Genomic DNA, 21,588 nt, shown 5'->3' with positions numbered 1-21,588 from the left:
TTCTAAAGGTGGTTAATGGTCTAATTTTCTAAATGCAGGATTTTCAGATTCTTAATTTATTTATAAATTGGTAGATGTGGTAGACCAGAAATTCAGGCTGCAGCTAATTCGCTTGCAAGAGATCCTAGGAATATTTAGTTTGTCAGAATCTATACCTTCTAGCTTGCTCATGGTTTTCAGAGTTAAAATATCTATACCAGTGTCTTTCTCTATTTTTTTGGAATGAATTCAACCTCATCTTAAGAAAATGCTGAAGCCTTTAGAGAACTGGAGAGAGAAAGTTGGGTTAAGGTTCAAACATTCATTTTATTATCAAAGTATGTATGCAGAATACAACTCTGAGATTCGTCTTTTCCAGATAGCCATGATAGAGAAAAACTATGAAAGTCATTGAAATAAGATATCAATCCCCCCCGCGTGAAAAAGCAACAAAACTCGCAAACCCCCCCCCAACCCTTCCTTTGCACAAAAACAGATTGCACACATGGACATGGCAGCTAAAACCTCAAACCTCTAACTCCTAAGCCCCAGCCACACAAAAATAAACAGCAACAATAACATCAAACCCCCAAGCTCTCTCTCACACAAAAATCTAACAGATCAGGGTGAGTGGGAGAGTACATGAGAGGGAAAAGGGAAGGGGTGTGTCCTCAGGATCCAATCTAGACTCAGTGGCCACTTTATGAGATACTTCCTGTACCTAGTGAAGTGGCCACTGAGTGAATGTTCGTGGTTTTCTGCGGCTGTAATGCATCAACTTCAAGGTTCTACTTGTTGTGTATTTAGAGATTCTCTTCTGCACACCATTGTTGTAACGCACGGTTATTTGAGTTACTGTCGCCTTCCTGTCAGCTTAAGCCAGTCTATCTCCTCTAATTTCTCTCATTAACAAGGTGTTTTCGCCCACAGAACTGGCGGTTGCAAGATTGTTTTTTTTTTTGCTTCATGCACTATTCTCTGTAAACTCTCCAGACAGTTGTATGTAAAAATCTCAGAAGATCAGCATTTTCTGAGATACTCAAACCAACCTGTCTGACCTCAACAATAATTCCACAGTCAAAGTCACTTAGATCATATTTCTGATGTTTGAAGAACTGAACCTTTTGACCATGCTTGCATGCATTGAGTTGCTGGCCTGTGATTGGCTAATTAGATATTTGCATTAGCAAGGTGTACAGGCCTTCTGTATATTGTGCTCATGGATCTTAGTGTTAAAATATCTGTACCCAGATCCTTCTGTCTTGTTGAATAAATTCAACCTCATCTTGGGAAACCTTTAGAGAAAGTGAATGGGGAAAGGTAGGGTCAAAGGTATCTGAGAGTGAATGCTGCCTTGATAGGAAGAGACATGACCGTTACAATTCAATCCATTTGCTGGATAGACAATGGATTCAGGGATAAAAAACAAATAAATTTGTAATTGGTTTATCATTATTTGAGAGTTAGGGGGCAAAAGTTTAAGGGAAACACCGGGGGGGGGGGGGTATTTCTTTACTCAGAGTGATAGCTGTGTGGAATGAGCTTCCTGTAGAAGTAGTAGAGGCCAGTTCAGTTGTGTCACTTAAGGTAAAATTGGATAGGTATATGGACAGGAAAGGAGTGGAGGGTTATGGGCTGAGTGCGGGTAGGTGGGACTAGGTGAGATTAAGAGTTCGGCACGGACTAGGAGGGCCGGAATGGCCTGATGGCCTGTTTCCGTGCTGTGATTGTTATATATGGTTATATATATATATATATTATCATTTGTACCGAGATAGTGAAAAACATTGTTTTGCATGTTTTAGAACACAGCGGTGCAGCACAGGAACAGTCGTCTGCCCATAATGTTGTGCTGAACCAAATGGCCAATTAAATTTATCCCCTCTACGTACACATCATATCATTCCTTTTTTTCCCTCATTCATGTGCCAATCCAAACATCTTAGAATTCACTAATGTACCTGCCTCTACCACCACCCCAGGCAGTGCATTCCATGCACCCAGCACTCTTGTGGAAAAAAAACAACCTGCCCCCTCATCTCTTTTGAAATTAGCCCCTCTTAACTTAAATGCATGCCCGCTAGTTTTAAACATTTCAACCTTGGGAAAAAGATACTGTCTAATCTTCTCTATCTATGCCTCTCAATCTTATAAACTTCTATCAGATCTTCCTCAGCCTCTACCAGTCCAGAGAAAACAACCCAAGTTTGTCCAACCTCTCATTATAGCTCATGCCCTATCCAGGAAGCATCATCTTAAACCTCTTTTGCACCCTCTCCAAAGCCTCACCATCCTTCCTATAATGGAGCAACCAGAACATTTGAGATGCAGCCTAAGAGTTTTATATAGCTGCAACATAACTTCCTGACTTTTGAACTCAATGCTTGGGCTAGTAAGGGCAAGCATACATCATATTCCTTTACCAACCTGTGAGGCCACTTTCAGGGAGTTATGAACTTGGACCCCAAGATCCCTTTGCTCCTCAACACTGTTAGGGGTCTTGCATTTTTTTTTAAACGTTTTTACATTTGGCCCGATTAAACTCTGTCTGCCATTCTCCGTCCATATCTGCAACTGATCTATATGTTGTTGCGCTATTTGCCAGTCTTCTATGCTATCCCAAATACACCCCCCCCCCAACTTCATATCATGTGCAAAACTTACTAATTCTACATTCTCATCACAAACAGCAGAGGTCCCAGTACAGACCCCTGCAGAAGAGATCTCCATCAAGTCCCTTCAGTCACCACCCTTTGACTTCTATGGGAAAACATGTTCTGAATCAAAATGGCCAAATCAGAGTTGATTCCATGCATCTTAATCTCCTGGATGAGCTTCAAAACGCCTTACCAAAATCCATGTAGACAACATCCACAGCTCTACCTTTGTCAATCACTCGAGTCACCTTGTCAGAAAACCTCAGGCCTCACCTCCAACCCCCAACCAAGTTAGTAAGACAACATGCCTCACACAAAATCATGCTGGCTCTCCCTAATTAGGCCATGGTTTTCCAATTGCTCATAAATCCTATCCCTAAGAATTTTCTTCTGTAGTAGGGTGAAGAGATGTATCTACCAAAGGCACTCTGTCCCTCTAGTAGCTTGCGTGTCACCCTTGGCCAAGGTGTAGCACCTGCTTAGCACACCCCTAACCCATCCCTGATCAGGGTCACATGAAACCATGAGAGCAGTGGTAGATGGTCGTATGATTAGCTAGTGCATATCTCAAGTCTTGGTTATGTGACCACTGGCACTAGGCAGACAATCTCTGAAGAGTACGAATAATGACTAGGGTCACCTGTCTTGTAAAGACACTGCCCAGAAGGCAGCAATGGCAAACCACTTCTGTAGAAAAGTTTGGCAAGAACAATCATGGTCATGGATAGGCTATAATCACCCACATCATACAACACAGCACATGATGCTGCTGCTGACGTTGAAATATTCTCTCCAGTAACTTCACGGAAGGTTTCCTGGATTATCCATGGTTCCCTTCTTGAACAATGGAACAACATTAGCTACTCATCAGTCCTCTGGGACTGTTTTCCATACACAAGTACTCAAGGTAGTACAAAGGAAAGGCAATGGCGGAATGCAGAGTATAGAGTTACCATTACAGAGAAAGTACAGTGCAAGGTCCATGATGAGGTAAATTGAGAGATCAAGAGTTCATCTTTATTCTACAAGAGGTTCATTCAAGAACGTTGTAGCAGCATGATGGAAGCTGTCCTTGAGCTTGATGGTGCCCATTTTCAAGCACTTGTGTTTTCTTCCTACAAGAAGTGAAGGAAGAGAAAATCACCAGGGTGACAGTCTATGATATGTTAGCTTCTTCCCCAAGGCAGTAGGAAGCTAGACAGTCGATTAGGGGGTGGGGGAAAAAGAAGAGATACAAGAGATTGCAAATGCTGGAAATGGGAGTGACACACAAAAAGCTGAAGGAATTCAGCAAGTGAAACAGTATATATAGGGAGAAATGGACATTGTGCATTGAGATATTTCATGGACCTATTTTTCACGATGGACTGGGCTCCATTCACCACTCTCTTCAATTTCTTGAAAACATAGAGCAAATCCGTTAGAATCAGTGGAAAGAGTAACTGAGTTAAGGTCTAAAACTATTCATCAAATTCAGCTAGAATAAGTGAACTAGTATTTAATAAAAGGCATCTTTTATTAAATAAGAGGCCCAGAACTGCTCCCAATACTTTGTGCAGACTGACAACGCCTTATAAAACCCCAGTATTACATCCTTGCCCTTACATTTTAGTCTACTCGAAATGAATGTTAACACTGCATTTGCCTTCCTTCTCAAACTGCATGAGGACACCTAAATCCCCTTGCATCTCTGATTTTTCTTAATTTTCTCTCCGTTTAGAAAATAGTCAATGCTTTTATTCCTTCGACCAAAATGTATGATCATACACTTCCAAAACTATATTCCATCTGCCACTTCTTTGCCCATTCTCCCAATTTGTCCAAGTTCTTCTGCAAACTGCCTGATTCAACACTACCAGCCCTTCCACGTTATCTTCATATCATGCACAAGCTTGGCCACAAAGCCATCAAAATCATTGACATATAGCATGAAAAGTTGCCACTGCAGAACACCACTAGTCAAAGGTAGCCAGCTAGAAAAGGCTACCTTTATCCTCACTCTTTGCCTCCTGATAGTCAGCCAATCTTCTATCCATGCTAGTGCCTTTCCTGTAATACCAAAGGGCTCTTATCTTGTTAAGCAGTCTTCCGTGCAGCCCCTTGTCAATGGCCTTCTGAACTCTTCTCTCAAGCCAACATCCCACTGGCACTTCAACCCTAGTTATTCTCAGTCCTCTTCATTGCAGTGGGCAGGTCAATCACATGAGCAGCAACAGATTCCCAAGGCCACTGCGAGTTGAAAATACTGCTACTGGAAATTTCCAGGCAGTCAGCACAAACCATTCAAAGGTATGCTTAATACTTCCTTGAATAAGTGTCACAGCCCCATGGGGGCATCTAATCGATGAATATTCAAAGTACAGAAGGAACATTTTGGATGATATAGTACTTGGTCTGAATGCAAAACAGGCAAGAAATCTTGCATCTCACCTTACATCATACATCAAAGATTCAGACGACAAATCAATTGCAACCACTCTCAACTATCTTTTGAAGTCTCACTGTATAGTGATAGAAGTTGCTGCAGAAAAATCAAACAGCATTTTGTTTAACATTTCAAAAACAAAGTTCCTAAAATGGATTAAAAGGATGTATATTGCATTTTGAGGCAGCTTACTTTTAAATTAAATCAGATATGTAATAAAACTATCATAGAAAAAGCATCACTTAGAGTGAGTGCTACTGAGCTGGATATTGTCCAGTTAACTTTTACCCCCAAGCTTTGCTTGTCTGTTTTGGTGAACCAACAATTTCAGTTCACAAACAAGAGAAAATCTACAGATGCCAGAAATCCAAACACCACACAGAAAATGCTGGAGGAACTCAGCAGGCCAGGCAACATCTATAGAAAGGAGTACAGTCGAAGTTTCGGGCCAAAACCCTTCGGCAGGACTAAATAGGTTAACGTAGACAAAAGCTTTTTGTCACATGTACATTGAAACATTAAGTGGAAAACATTGTTTGCATTAACGTCCAACACACTCCAAAATATGCTGGAGGCAGCCCACGAATGTTCCCCACATAGCATACCCACAACCTACTAACCCCAACACATACGGTACTATCTTCAAAATGTGACAGGAAGCCAGAGTCCCCAACAGAAACCTCATGCAGTCATGGGGAGAAAGTACAAATTCCTTAAACAGCAGTGGGAATTGAACCCCACCGAATCTTAGAGCTGTAAAGTGTTATAACCGCTGCGCTACTGTGCCAACAGTAGAGGAAATTAAGACTGTCCAAGGAAACATTTATATAATTTCCATGAATTTACCTCGAGACACAGGAGGCAACCATTTAGTGCCAGGATTTCAAGCCAAAACATTGACAATTCCTTCCCCCTTGAATGCTGCCTGACCCACTGAACTCATTCCAGAAGATTATTTCTATGATCCGACATGGATGGCAAATTTTCTTCACCGAAAGGGGATGTGTACACAAAGATTAACATAGAACAATGCAGCACAATACAGGCCCTTTGGCCTATGATATTGTGCTGACTTTTTAACCTACTCCAAAATCAATCAACCATTCCCTTCTCCATTTGTTTACTATCCACGTACCTATCTAAAGGTTTCTTAAATAACCTTAACGTATCTGCCTCTACCCACCACCCCTTACAGGGCAACCCACTCTGTGTAAAGAACTTACCTCTGCCATTCCCCTGTAATTTCCACCAATCTTAAATTTATGCCTCTTGTATTAGCCATGGAGAAAAAAGCACTGGGTGTCCACCCTACCTATGCTTCTTATCATCTTGTACACCTCTATCAGGTTAGCTCTCATCCTCCATCAGTCCCAAGAGAAAAGCCTAGCTCATTCAACCTACCTTCATTAGAAAAGCCCTCTAATCCATGCAGCAGCCAATGATATAGAAATCGGAAACCCCACCCCCGAACCAATTCTCAGCCACGCATTCATCAACCAAATCATGCTGTTCTTACCCTCACAGGCACCCTCCAGAGATTACTCCTCTTCAACTCCTACCTAGCTTCCTAAACAAGGTTATGTTATAATTTAGGTTATTTTCTTACTTATTTCTAGAGTTGTTAATGAAAAGCATTAGTTGGTTTTTATTTTACATAGATTTTTCTACAAACATCAATTATGACAACAACAAAAATCCAGTTTAGAGTCACAGAGCACTATTTGAGTGATTAACTGTAAAATATCTTTAACATTCTACTTGAGAATAAAAAAATAGTACTTCCTTTAAACACATGAACCGAACATGATCCCATCAGCTTTCAGGTGTGAACTTCAAGGCTTGGCAGATTGTTAGAACACAAGCATCACATACAACTCCAGTGATTACATGTGCTTTCTACAGGGTGACATGTAATCACTAGGGTTGAGCGTGATGCTTGTGTTCTAATAGTGCCTCCTCCTCCAGCCAGAGATTTAAAGCTTCACAAATCTGATTAGAAAGTAGACATAACCACTTCTTTTTATGTCTGGCTGTGTAACGCTCACTCTAAAAACACCTTAAAAGCATTGAGAAAACAAGACAGTTCTAAAGCGAAGGGGTGTGAGAAAACAGGGCCAAATTAACAGGTGAAAAAAATGAATAAAAATATCAAATATGAATGTCTTCTTATACAAGTGTATTCCTAAATAACAGACCTTACAGTAGGAATGTACAAATATGTGCAACATAATCCCTTCCTCATACACAAACTTTACATTCTCCCCACCTATTCATAGTCTCTGTATTTTACATGGAAGAAAGTACATTTGATGCTGCTCAGTTGTACTCTATGTCTTGTGTCAGGAGTCCACTTTCTTGAATTCACTGTTCACTTGAACTGATTGTCAATCAAGGTTCCTTTCATCTTGGCTTTCTTAGCCTCTAATTCCGCCTGTGAAAAAAAAATAATTTATTACACAGGAAACCTGAACCTGGCCTACAATGAAAACACCAATAGATTAATTTGGAAGTACCAAGTTCATGTTTTTTAATTCATTATTTGTACAGATCCACAATGATTTTTTTTTGTTGATTTGCATCAAAGTAACTGTGCATTAACTTCAAGACAACCTACACAAAAACATTCAGCAAGCTCAGGACTGTGGTTTATCCTTTCCCAGTACCAGATTGATGCAATGTCTCATGTCCAGGAAATGGTGATGGCATCAAGCTGGCTGTAAACCCAATCACATTTAATCATTTCTGTTGTAAAATGTACAACATTTTACAAAAAACAGAACATGTTTGCACAAACATTTGGGACAGAAGCTGTAAATATATAAAGAGCTTAGCATTTCTAAAATGCTATTTATTCTGAGTATCTGATAGTTCACATGTAAGTTAAGTATGAAATTCACTCAACAGTATCTTAGTGGCATCCAATTAAAACTCAATTATACCTCATTCTACATGGCATAATATTTTCAATGGCTTTTTGAAGTATTATACAGCATTGAAATATTGCATAATACCTCAAATCTCAAAGTTAATTGTATTTTTATTCACACACTGTGCAGAATGAGGGCAGCTGGTTTAGCTCAGTAAAGATGTTGAACTCGGACAGATTCTTCATTACAACTGCACATTCAAGACTATTAATTTTTCAGCCATAAAAAAAACACAAGTTGTAGGGACTTGGCTTCATTTATTTAATATGCTGAGTTTATTTTGTTGTTGGGAATGAGAAATTAATAATTTACAAAGTTCTTCTGAACGAGATCCAGGAATAAAATCCTGTACTGTCATCTTGTGACCACATTAAACTCAACTCCAAACACCTGAACTTTCTTCATTTCACTCAGGGCTGGAATGAACTTTTTTTTTTAAAAAAAATGCACTTGCAACCAAGTCTGAGTCACAAGTCAGATTAATAAAACAATGGCGCCTGGGCAAAAAACTGCCTGTGCAACAAGAAAATTCCAGCTGGATTAAGTCTTCCTTTACAAATTAATTCTGTGTTCCATATTTTCTGCAACTTCTAATTGCAGAGACACCATGCCCTGAAATTTGGAGTATAGATCTGTCACACAATGATAATGATAAAATAATGCTTCACACACCAGCTCCTGCAGTCTCTTCTTGCTCATGCCTTTCCGTTCCAGTTGCTTCTCAATAACTTTGGCATTTTGGGCGTAGGAATCAGCAATCTCCCTCTGTCCAATGCACAAAATACAAACAGGCAAAAATCAGGGATTATCTCTAGTCATGTCATTCACAGTGATGACTCACTGCCAGTTCACCTGCCCAAATCCACAACAAATTTACAATACATGGAATGAAACAAAAAAAAAGTACTTGAAGTTCACCCTGTTACTGGATAAGTTGTACGTTAATGCATTCTCTGGATTACTGGAGGCAAGAACAATTCTCATGCAGTGTTCTCATCTCATGCCTTGCACACCGTATATCATCCTTGACAGAGGTCTGGATGCAGCTATATCACAGATTAGTATTGATGAATGGTACAGGGGAACCCAAGGACACAAGTTAAGCAAAATATAGTTGTATTCTCAAACATGTATACGCTTACAAGAATAAAACTATTTGGGGCAATAAAGACACCCCAAAGGCGGCTAAAAACTGAGTTACCCAACTTTGTTGCTTTGTACACTCATTGGGTGTTTGTTCAACTTAAATGGATTGAGTTTTGCCTCCATTATCATTTCAAGTAGTGAACTCCAGACTGCTTCTACTTGTTAGACGAAGAAAGCTTTTTCCACAAAGCTCCTCTAATCATTCCAACCATTACCATCATCCATACAACCTTTTCTGCTACAAAACATCATCCTGTTTCAGGAAAGATATATTATCACTGGAAGCAGCTCAGAGGAGTTTTGCTAGGATGACAAGTATGGAGGATTATCTCATATTTAATGAGGAAAGGTTGATCTTGTTAGGAGTTTGGTAGAATGAGAGACCCATTTGAAAGATATTCTTGACAGGGTGAAGTCCGGAGGATATTTCCCCTTGTGAAACAGCCTTTACACCAAAAGGCAGAACTTCAGAAGGGGGGTGGAGAGAGTTGCACACATTCAAGATACAGATGAAAAATAATTTCTTCTCTTAGAGATAATTGGACTTTGGAACTCCTTGACCCAGAAAGCTGAGACCACCAATCATTGCACATATTAAAGATTAGATAGATTTTTAATTAGCAAGCAAGTAGCAGACAGGAAAGAGGAGGAAACAAACACTCAGTGGCCACTTTGTTAGATGCCTCCTGTCCCTAATAATGTAGCCAATGAGTATATGTTTGTGTTCTTTTGCTGCTGTAGCCCATCCACTTCAAGGCTCGACATGCTTTGCCTTCAGAGGTGCACTTCTGCACATAACTATTGTAATGTAGTTATTTGAGTTATTATCAACTTCCTGTCAGCTTGAACTAATCTGGCCATTCTTCTCTGACCTCCCCACCAAGCTGCTTGCTTTTTTTTTGTTTTACGCATCATTCTCAAAACTCTAGAGACCGTTATGCGTGAAAATCCCCTCAGGAGATCATCAGTTTCTGCCAAAGTCAAACCACCCCGCCTGGCACCAACAACCATTCCAGGGGGTCAAAGTCACTTAGATCACATTTCTTCCCCATAGTGATGTTTTGTTTGAACAATAACTGAACCTCTTGACCAAATTTGCATGCTTTTGTACGTTGAGTTGCAGTCACATGATAGGCTAATTAGATACTTGCATTAACAAGCTGGTGTACAGGTGTACCTAAGAGTGACCACCGAGTGTATAGCAGCCAGGACCTCACTGAATTGTGGCATAGACTTAAGATAAATGGCCACATCAGCTGTTCTGTTTTATGAAGGACTTGACGAAACCTCTTATAAATAGACAGATAATTCTCCTGTCATCCTCCACTCTACCAAAGAAAACTCTAGCATAGTCAGATATTCCACATGATTAAAATTCTCTGGCCTGACAATAAATCCTCAGCATCCCCTCTATAATGCCACGGACAGAAAAGTAAAGGGTCTACCTCTTGGTAGGGGACTGGAGCAATTTTCAAGACAACTCTGTTACAAACTTCTTAGGTCAGAAATGTGGCAAGGGTAAACAGAGGAATTCAGAATTCATAATATGATTATTTTATCTAGCCAAAGAATTGTTTATAATTAGTGAAAGTTTTAAGCTTCACAGAATGTTATTCTATTAGACTGAAGTGTTTAAGTATTAGGTCTGTAATTTCCTGGGTTATATTTGCATTTTACCAAATCAGTAAGGTCATTTCTGATGTTATTTACAGATGGTGCACAAGGACTCTCTCAATAAAATTGGAAACAAATTGAATGGAGATGCTTTAAAATGATACAAGTTAACATCATACTTTAACTATTCATATTGCAATCCAGGAGGCATTTTAATGAATATGTCATTATAGTTTAATATATTTATCCCCTCATGGGATGTGGCTATCACTTACAATGTCAACATTGGCATTCATCCCTAACCACCCCTAGCAACTAAATACTACCTTCATGATGTCCAACTATGCAGTACTAAAATAAACATCGCTAGATCTTACCGCTTCAATCTCCTCCTCCTCTTCATCAATGGTTGAGACAGTGACAGAGCTAAATTTGCCCATATCTTTGGTCCTCTTCGTCATCATCACCTACAGGAGCAAAAACACGTAGATAAATAGTAAATTCTGCTTGACGATTTGAAGGAACTAAACAAAGTAAAATTCTATTTCATGAAACCATATTACTATTTTTCAAGTATATAGACTGATCATATTTACTTGAGATTTATTTTCTAACAAAACTATACTTTTTTCTTTCTATACGGTGCAATCTGTCCCAAATCTATCAAAGCTGTTATTCCACAAATAACCACCAGTATGCAAGAACAGAACTAAAACAAGACTGCCCTCAGATGTGTCCTGATGAAGGGTCTCGGCCCGAAACGTCGACAGTGCTTCTCCTTATAGATGCTGCCTGGCCTATTGTGTTCCACCAGCATTTTGTGTGTGTTGCCCTCAGATTTAAATTTATTTGTGTTCAGAAAATTCCTCAGTTTTCCCCAATGGCAGAATTGTATTCTGTAAGCACAGATCCATGTTCTATCACTATTGCATTGACAGAGTGATTCATTCTGTAACTGAAATATAGTGTCACACATTAAGCAGCAGGGAAACAAGCTATTTAATCCTAGCAACACACACAAAATGCTGGCAGAATGCAGCAGGCCAGGCAGCATCTATAGGAAGTACAGTAGACGTTTTGGGCCGAGACCCAAAACTTTGAGTTGATCAGTGAGCATCCTTCTGTGTTAATTACATCTCCCAGCACTTTTCCAATGTTCTTCTGTGCCTAAACAACTTGAGTATTTATCTAGATCCTTCTTAAATGATGTCAACAACTCTCCCTGGCAGTATATTCCAGGTACTCACAACTCCCTGGGTGAAGGTGGTCCTCCTCATATCCCTTCTGAATCTCTTCCCCGCCCCCCCCATCCTAAATCTATATCTTCCAGCCCTGATATGGAGAAACATTTCCTGCAGTTGACCCAGTCTAACTTTACACACCTTGGCCATAGTCATAGAATGTGACAGCAAAGAAATAGGCCCTTCACCTATCTAGTCAGTAATGAACTATTACCCTGCACACAGACCACAGCCCTCCATACTCCCACCCCCATTCATGTACTTATTCAAAGTTCTCTTAAATGTTGAAATTGAATCTGCATCCACCACACAACTGGTAGCTCATTCCATGGTCTCATCACCTGAGTGAAGAAATTCCCTCTCATGTTCCCCTTACGGTTGGGAGACTGTAGGTCTGACACAGTGGTCAGCAGCACAGGAGCGCCGCAGGGAACCGTACTCTCTCCGGTCCTGTTCACCCTGTACACATTAGACTTCCAATATAACTCGGAGTCCTGCCACGTGCAGAAGTTCGCTGATGACACGGCCATAGTGGGGTGTGTCAGGAATGGACAGGAGGAGTATAGGAAACTGATACAGGACTTTGTGATATGGTGCAACTCAAACTACCTGCGTCTCAATATCACCAAGACCAAGGAGATGGTGGTGGACTTTAGGAGATCTAGGCCTCATATGGAGCCAGTGATCATTAATGGAGAATGTGTGGAGCAGGTTAAGACCTACAAGTATCTGGGAGTACAGTTAGACGAGAAGCTAGACTGGACTGCCAACACAGATGCCTTGTGCAGGAAGGCACAGAGTCGACTGTACTTCCTTAGAAGGTTGGCGTCATTCAATGTCTGTAGTGAGATGCTGAAGGTGTTCTGTAGGTCAGTTGTGGAGAGCGCCCTCTTCTTTGTGGTGGCGTGTTGGGGAGGAAGCATTAAGAAGAGGGACGCCTCACGTCTTAATAAGCTGGTAAGGAAGGCGGGCTCTGTCGTGGGCAAAGTACTGGAGAGTTTAACATCGGTAGCTGAGCGAAGGGCGCTGAGTAGGCTACGGTCAATTATGGAAAACTCTGAACATCCTCTACATCGCACCATCCAGAGACAGAGAAGCAGTTTCAGCGACAGGTTACTATCGATGCAATGCTCCTCAGACAGGATGAAGAGGTCAATACTCCCCAATGCCATTAGGCTTTACAATTCTACCGCCAGGACTTAAGAACTTTTTTTTAAAAGCTATTATTAATGCTTTTTGAGATAGTGATTTAGATGCATATCATATTCTTTACTGAGTTAAGTATTGTATGTAATTAGTTTTGCTACAACAAGTGTATGGGACATTGGAAAAAAGTTGAATTTCCCCATGGGGATGAATAAAGTATCTATCTATCTATCTAAACATTACAACTCTTTCACCTTTCTCCCACACCCTTTAATTCCAGTCTCACGCAAAGTCAGTGGAAAAAGCCTATTCACATTTACCCTATTTATACCCTTCATAATTTGGTATACCTCTATTAAATCTCCCCTCATTCTTTTACGGTCTATGAAATAAAGTCTTAACATATTCAACCTTTTCCAATAACTCAAGTCCACAAATCCTGGCAACATCCTCGTAAATTTTCTCTGCATTCTTTCAATCTTATTGACATCTTTCCTGTTGACAGGTGACCAAAACTGCACACAATACTCCAAATTGGGCCTCACCAACAACTTCAGCATTACAATCTAACTCATATACTCAACACTTTGATTTATGAAGGCCAATGTGCCAAAAGCTTTCTTTGCAACCCCATCTACCCGACACCACTTTCAAGGAATTATGAATCTGTATTCTACTGCACTCAGTCCCCTACTGCTCATTGTGCAAGTCCTACCCTGTTTTGTCCTCCCAAAGTGCAACACCTCACATTTGTCTGCATAAAATTCAATCTGCCATTTTTCCAACTGGTTCAGATCCCACTGTAAGCTTTGATATTCTTCCTTGCTGACCACTACACACCCAGTCTTGGTGTCATCTGCAAATTTGCAGATCCAGTTTACCACATCATCATCCATATCACTGACACAAATGACAAATGGGCCCCCAATCCCTGAAGCACACCACTAGTCACAGGCCTCCAGTCAGAGAACCATTATCTATCACTCTGAAAAAGGTGTCTAATCCAATTTACTACCACATCTTGAATGCAAAGCAACTGAACATTCCTGACCAATCACCCTTTTGTCAATGGCCTTGCTAAAGTTTATGCAAACAAAACCCAATGCCTTGTCTTCAACTTCCCTGTTAACTTCCTTTAACAATGCTAAGTTTGGTCAGATACGCATAAAGGCATGTTGACCATCCCTAATCAGTCCTTGCCTCTCCAAATATTTACATATTCAGTCCCTTAGAATATGTTTCAATAACTTACCCACTACTGATGTCAGGCTCACCGGCCTATAATTCCCTGGCCAAGGATGTTTTAAATACATCTGCTAGGGCCCCTACAATTACTGCACTAGCCTCCCACATGGACAAGGGAACACCTTGTTAAGCAGTGGAATTTATCCACACTAATTTGTCGCATGACAGCAAACACCTCCTCCTCTGTAATTTGCATATGGGCTATGACCTCACAGCTGCTTTGCCTCACTTCCATTGTCCAGTTCCTGAGTAATACAGATGCAAAAAATCCATTTAATCAGAATCAGATTTAATATCACTGGCATGTCATGAAATTTGTTGTTTTGCAGCAGTACAATAAAAAAAAACTACCCTGTGAACTATAATAAGTATATTTACAAAATACAGTAATTTAGTTGTGCAAAAGGGGGGAAATACTGAGGTAGTGTTCATGGATTCACTGTCCATTCAGAAATCTGATAGCAGACGGAAAGAAACTGTTCCCCCCCCCCCCATCACTGTCGCTCCCTTCATAAATGACCATTCAGATCTTCCAGAGGAGAAATTTTGTACCTTACTACACTCTCGTTCTAAACATATCGATAGAAGCACTTGGGACTCTCCCTCACGTGTCTACACGAGCAACTTCATGCTTTCTTTTAGTCCATCTGATTTCCTTCTACTGTTCTTTTGTATTTCTTGTACACTGCAAATACTTCATTTGCTCCTTCCTGCTTATACCTGTCATGCAACTCCCTTTTATTCACCAGGGTTTCAATGTCTTTAAAAAAACCAAGATTTCATAAACCCATTGTCCTTGGCTTTCATTCTGACAAACTCTACTCCCAATATTCAAAGGCCTCCCACTTACCAAACACACTTTTGCCAGAAAACAACCTGTCCCAATTCATACTTGCCAGATCCTTTCTGATGCCATCAAAATTGGCCTTTCTCCAATTCAGGATCTCAAACCAAGGACAGACCTATCTCTTTCCATAATCTTCACCTACCTTGTTTCATTCCCTAGTAGATCTGGCATCACACTCTCTCTAGTTGGGACCTCTATGTACTGTAAGGAAACTTTCCTAACTTTCCCATCCAGCCCTTTTACGGTATAGAGTTCCAGTCAATATGTGGAAAGTTAAAATCACCTACTATCACAACTTTATGTTTCTTGCAACATGTTCTGTTGTAACCTACTCCACTCCAACCAAGACTCTGCTTCTTCAATCGCTCTTCATCTGCTCCATCCTGGTGAATCTTCTTTGAACTCTCCAGTGCTATCACATTCTTCCTATACCTTAGTTCAGAACTGCTTGCAGTATTCCAGCTGAGCTCTGACCAAGGATTTAAGAAGATGGAGCATAATTTCCTTACATCTGTATTTAATGCCCCAACTAATGAAGACTAGAGTGCAGTATGCCTTGTAGTCTACCTCCTTTGCACCTACAAGGACTTGAAATCACTTTCTCAATACTCCCCAAGACCCTACAAATTCACTGTGAAAATCCTAGACTCATTAATACTTTGAAAATGCATAATCTCACATCTGTCTGGATTAAATTCTATCTACCATTTTTCAAGTCACTCAAACACACCAATATCTCTCCACAGCCTAAGACTAACTTCCACACAACCAACAACTCCATTAATCTCCAACACAAGAAATTCTGCAGATGCTGGAAACCCAAAGCAAAATACACAAAATGCCAAAGGAACTCAGCAAGTTCTAACATCACTTTCTGCCTCCTATCGTCAAGCCTATTTGGTTCCGGTTTGACAACTTGCTCTGGATACCATGGGCCCTATTTTTTGAATCAGTCTCCTATAAAGGACTTTATCAAAAGCTTTACTGAAGTCCATCTCAACACACATACAAAATGCTGGAAGAACTCAGGAAACCAGGCAGCATCTATGGAAAAGAGTAAGCAGTCAATGTTTCAGAATTTTGTGTGTGTGTTACCCATAAGTTAGTTCATTTTACTGTTTTAACTCTCATCTTGCAATGAATATATTGTTTCCTAACTCTTCCAATAAAAGTGTAAATCAAAGATGCAAAACTATTTGTTGAGTGGTGCAAACAGTTATAGTCACTGAAAGGAATTGTACATTGTAGCCTGTCAGTGTGCAAGTAATTATCCATAAAGCACCGAGATACATCATACATTGATACACATCTGGAAGAGAACTGATATTTAATGCTTTAGAATGATTCGTCATCAGATAACTTGAATGTCAAGATTACTTAATTGATGCCATGCAAACCTAACATTTTTTGAATGTACTGTATATAATGCATGATCTAACTAGATGCACCATTAGGTCTGATGATTATTTTGTTCCTTTGTGTCAGTGCTGCTGAACTTTGACAGGATCAATGTTGTTCAGATATCTTTTAAGGCATGATTTCAGAATTAGTTTTTGAACAGTTGTTTTCAGCAGATGCCCAGAGGGCTCTTAAAGAACAAATTTACTTCAATTGCACAAGAATGGGAAAACAGAAAGCCAATCAGCAAACTATGAGCTGCTTCCACCCTAACCAAATCCCCCACTATTTCACTGGCCCCCAAGAACTTACGATTACTTCATTTGAAACTGCATTATAGCAGAAAACAGCGGTAACAATTTCTTTGAATACTGATTGAAGGAAAAGGAAGATGGGAGACATAGGGGGCAAATAATAATCTGCTCTGTTTCCTATTTACTCCTTTAGAGTATTCTGTTACCGGCAGAGAAGAACGTCAGCTACAAATTAAACATCATCCAGAATCTCTGCAACAGATAAAGACATCTTGGAAGACAAGTTCAACTTGTCCTGGGACCAAATCCCCCAGGTGGGGTAGGTCAGCCAAAATGCCTTTAACTAATTTTCCCAGAAAGCATTTTGACTGGGGTCACCAGAAAGTCTTCAAACTTAAGCCTTAGAAATCCCATATCTCCTAGTATCTGAATATTCTCAAGAATGATTGAATACACTGCAGGCGGACACAAACTGCAGCCAAGAAACACCAGTTCTCCCAAAACTTTGTAGCATTTACACAATTAAATAAATATTGCTGGAGGGTGTGTGGGTGAGGGCACTGGATGTTAGAAGGAGACAAGGGCATAATGGAGAATTAGTAAAGAGACATGGATAAGGCAACAATAAATATTCTCCAGACTATTCACAAGTGTGGCTGAAACTCTCAAGAGTTGTAAAAGTCTTTTCATCACATTTGCTCCTCATCTGATTTGCTGATGGTAAGTTTGGAAAATGCCAGTGATCAGCCTTCCCATACACTGTAATCATCTAGATCACCCACTCACTCAATCTGTGCAAGATAACATTTTAATCAAAAACTGCTTCTATATACAAATGTCACCCTGTTCTTTATGGAAATAAAAATCTGTCAGATGTAATTGCTAGCTTAAATAAATCACAGAAGCTACACTCATAATTGCACTGTACTGCTCTTTTCTAGAATGGATTTATCCATTATCACTGCAGAAAATACAGAACATTTTGTAAAGTTATGATTGTCAAAAAATTCTTTAAAGTACAAATAATTGAGATAACGATGCAGATTAAATACAAATTTAAAAATGTAAAAGGGAAAACAAAATCCTCCTAGATCGCAACAGTCCACAACTGTTGTTACATCCACTCCACGAATACATAATCAATGAACTTCAGCAATGAACCTCCCTCAAAAATGAATGAGAACAGAAGTCTTAAACTCACTTTTTTGGATCTACAAATACTGCACATTATGGTAACGTACAGAAAGAGAGAAAGATAGAAGGGCATAAGACTAAGGCAACAACAGTGCTAGAATTGAAAAAGAAATTAAGAAAAAGAGAGGGTCATGGAGGAAAGGGAGTAGGAGAGAAAAGAGAAGTGGATAAGGATGAGTGAGAAATTGAAAATACAGACCAGACAAAACACAGCATTTGGCAGAAATTGGTATTATTATTTTTCCATTCTTTCTAATCACTGAAATATTTTAATAATGTTTGAATTACAGTGTAAAACATCCCAAGTTAATATTTTTATATAAAAAAAATTCTGAAATATTTGACCCAGTCTAGACTCTGCCTCAAAAGGAATAATTTCAAAATACAGATAAGAATTACATCCTATGAACTGACCTGCAAGTTGATTATGAGAAGCATTTATTTTTTAAGAAAGTAATAACTAAATGACTGAATAGCATCTTATATGCAATAGGTCCATAAAGATGACAAGCCCTCAAAACTTTTGAAAGTTTAAGGTTTATTCTTGGATGGGGAACTCGATAGTGAACTTTCTTGTTGTGCTTTCCCCTCGGTTCCACAATAATTTCTAGATTGATCCTAGTTCTCAAATTTCACAGAAATATTCCAACCTGTACACCCTGTCACTCTCACCAAACTGCTTCCAAACTAACACTATCCTCTATATGGTTCCAAACTAGACTAGCTGATCTTTGATATTCCATCCTATACATGTCATCACAAGAGCTCAAAATTTAACTGTCACTTTCCTATTTTGTATTCATCCCCAAGATATCATATCCCAATAAATGTAGGCAGGCCCACATTGTATGCATACAACCACTGCATCAGACCTGATCCATTGATGCTTTTTCACTTCCACCTCTACTCCCTTCACTTCTTCCTTTACATCAATCATAGTCCCTCCTCACATCATTAACCTCACTTTATTTCTCTACACTTGGTTCTGTTGCTCTCTGCACCAACTCTTCATTACCCCTCAACAACAATATTCCCACGCCTGCAGAATGCCCTCTCACATGAGCCTCCTTTTTCAGTCTTTCAAAACATCATTATGGCCAGCTTCACTCCGCATTCTTACCTTTCACCGATCTCTCTGCCAGCTCATCTGCTGTGTCAAATCATGGAATTGGCCCCTCTAACCCACTGCTTTCCTGGCATTTGGTTAGCCACCATTGCCCATATCTGTCTTCTTCCAGAATGCATACGTCTATTGCAGATGAAAGATCGAGGCAATAGTCTGTTCTGAAACTCGGCACTAATCACCACCCACTCCCTTCAAATGTAGGGGCAAATATCTGTAATAGACAATCAAATTATAAACAGTGCCTTTTCAGAAGGTTGGGGGAAACATCGCATTGGACTCATGAATTAGATGCAACCAGCTCCATCACAGACACAACCCTCTCTGTCACTGAGGAGATCTTCAGGAACTGGTGTATCTACAAGGTGGCATTCATCACTATGGACCTTACATCTGTGGCATGCCCTCATCTCATGATCAGTATCATGGACGAAGTACAGGAGCTTGAAGACCCATGCTGTAACAACTTAGAAATAGCTTCTTCTCCTCTGCCATTATATCTATGACCAGTGCCCATGAACATGATCTTGTTAATCCTTTTTATTTGCTCTATGTATTTTGTAATCTGTAGCAATCTTATGTTTTGCACTGTACTACTGTTGCAAAACAACAAATTTCATCTCCTATGTCAGTGATAATAAATGATTCTGAAACCAGAGGAGCTGGGAGAAACTCAGTCACAACATGCAGATTCTGGTGCTCAGCACCTGAGGTCAGGTTCGAGCCAGGGTTGCCAGACTTGTGAAGCAGCAACACTATCTGCTATCACTGGCTTGGGTGAACTACACCAGCTAGAGTTAAGCAACATATTAATTCTAAAATGCCAACATCATTTTCAAATCCATGTATGACAATACCTCTCTCTCTCTCTGTGACCTCTTCCCATAGGGTATCAGCTTACTTTGACTATTTTGGCAACCTAGGCTCTCCAAATTTAATTATTCCAACACCAACATTACCCCATTCAATTCCAAGGCTTTCAGCTCTGAGCTTTCTGAACTGCTATGCTCCATTACCTCTTTCCTCCTCGAAGTTAGTCCTCAAAATCCATCTCTAACAAGGCGTTAAATCCATCTCTTTCCCCTTTGACACTCACTGATAAATATCCATGTACCACAGACGACATCCTATCGGGGTGCATCATGTCTTGCTGTGGCATTTACTCTGCTCATAACTGAAAACTGCAGACAGTGGTGTACATCACAGAAACCAATCTCCACTCTACAGACTCTTGTCTACACTTTCTCAGACAAACACCCAGCATAATCAAAGACTTCACCTGCCCCAGACGTTCTCTCCCGTCCTTCCTACCATCAGGCAGAAGGACAGTTTCTATCCTAGAGACTACTGAATGGGTCTCTAGGACAATAAGATGGAGGTCTCAAGATGGCGCTCATGGAGTAAACCGCACTTAGGCTTTGCTCCAAAACTTTTACGTCTTTTAGCCTACAAACACCCCTTAAACTTATTCTAAAGGGGTTTAAATATACTGAATTCTTCTTTTTAAACTATTTGAATTATTCTCAACTTGCTGAAATGTCTAAAGTAAAAGAACCGAAACAGACGAAAGAATTGGTAACTTTAGAAGCAGTTGCGAAGATTGTGGAAGCTAAATTTGAAGAGATGGAGGAAAAATTATTCAAAAGGCTTTCGAAGTATGACGATCGTTTGAAATCACTCGAAGAAAAGTTTCTGGAACTTTCACTGGAATCACAAAAACAACAAGCAAGCATTTTGGCTCTTGAAGAAGCCGCTCGTAAGAAAGATCGTATGATTGAAAAAATACAAGAAGAGCAAACCTCGACTTCTCAACAGATGGATCGTTATAAAGTTAAAATTACGGATTTGGAAAATCGCTCTCGAAGGCAAAATCTCCGGTTAATTGGGATCCCGGAAGGATTTGAAAGCGGTGATCTTACCGTTTTCTTCTCTAAATTTCTAGTGGATGTCCTGGGCAAAGAGGTCCTGGATCCCCCCCCAATAATCGATCGAGCACATCGAGTAACAAGATTTTATGCAAGTTCAAGTTCGAAGCCGCGGCACATAATTTTGCGGATACACTACCCTCATATCAAAGATCGCTTGATCCGTGTGGCTCGTAAAAAAGGTATGATAACCCATCAAAATTTCAAGTTTCGTATCTTGGAGGACTATAGCCCAGAAGTATTACGGGCTAGGCTGGCTTTCAGATCGGTTATGTCGAATTTCCACCAGAAAGGCTACAAGCAAGCGCTGTTATTCCCAGCACATCTGAGAGTCGCCCTGGAAGATGGAACTGTTCGGCTGTTTAAATCGCCAGCGGATGCTCAAGGTTTCCTGGATCAATGACATTCTATTGGGCTGATCAGTGTAATTTAGCCTATAGATTTGGATCTATTATGGATTGATATAT

At 40.0% G+C, this 21,588-nt stretch overlaps 1 protein-coding gene across 1 annotated transcript in view; it reads right to left on the bottom strand.

The window, feature by feature from the left end:
* Positions 1-286: 286 nt before the first annotated feature.
* Positions 287-21,588, bottom strand: part of steep1 (STING1 ER exit protein 1) — a 33,795-nt gene continuing 12,493 nt past the window's right edge. The window contains exons 5-7 of the mRNA XM_073057879.1: positions 11,126-11,215; positions 8,661-8,753; positions 287-7,492 (exon numbers count right to left, since the gene is read on the bottom strand). Coding sequence (XP_072913980.1) covers positions 7,430-7,492; positions 8,661-8,753; positions 11,126-11,215 — 246 coding nt within the window. The 3' untranslated portion in view covers positions 287-7,429. The remainder of the gene's footprint in view (positions 7,493-8,660; positions 8,754-11,125; positions 11,216-21,588) is intronic.

This window comes from Hemitrygon akajei, chromosome 10 (genome assembly GCF_048418815.1).
Source record: "Hemitrygon akajei chromosome 10, sHemAka1.3, whole genome shotgun sequence".
Taxonomy (NCBI): domain Eukaryota; kingdom Metazoa; phylum Chordata; class Chondrichthyes; order Myliobatiformes; family Dasyatidae; genus Hemitrygon; species Hemitrygon akajei.
Note: the sequence above shows the minus strand (reverse complement) of the source record. Positions and strands in the feature narration are given on the sequence as shown.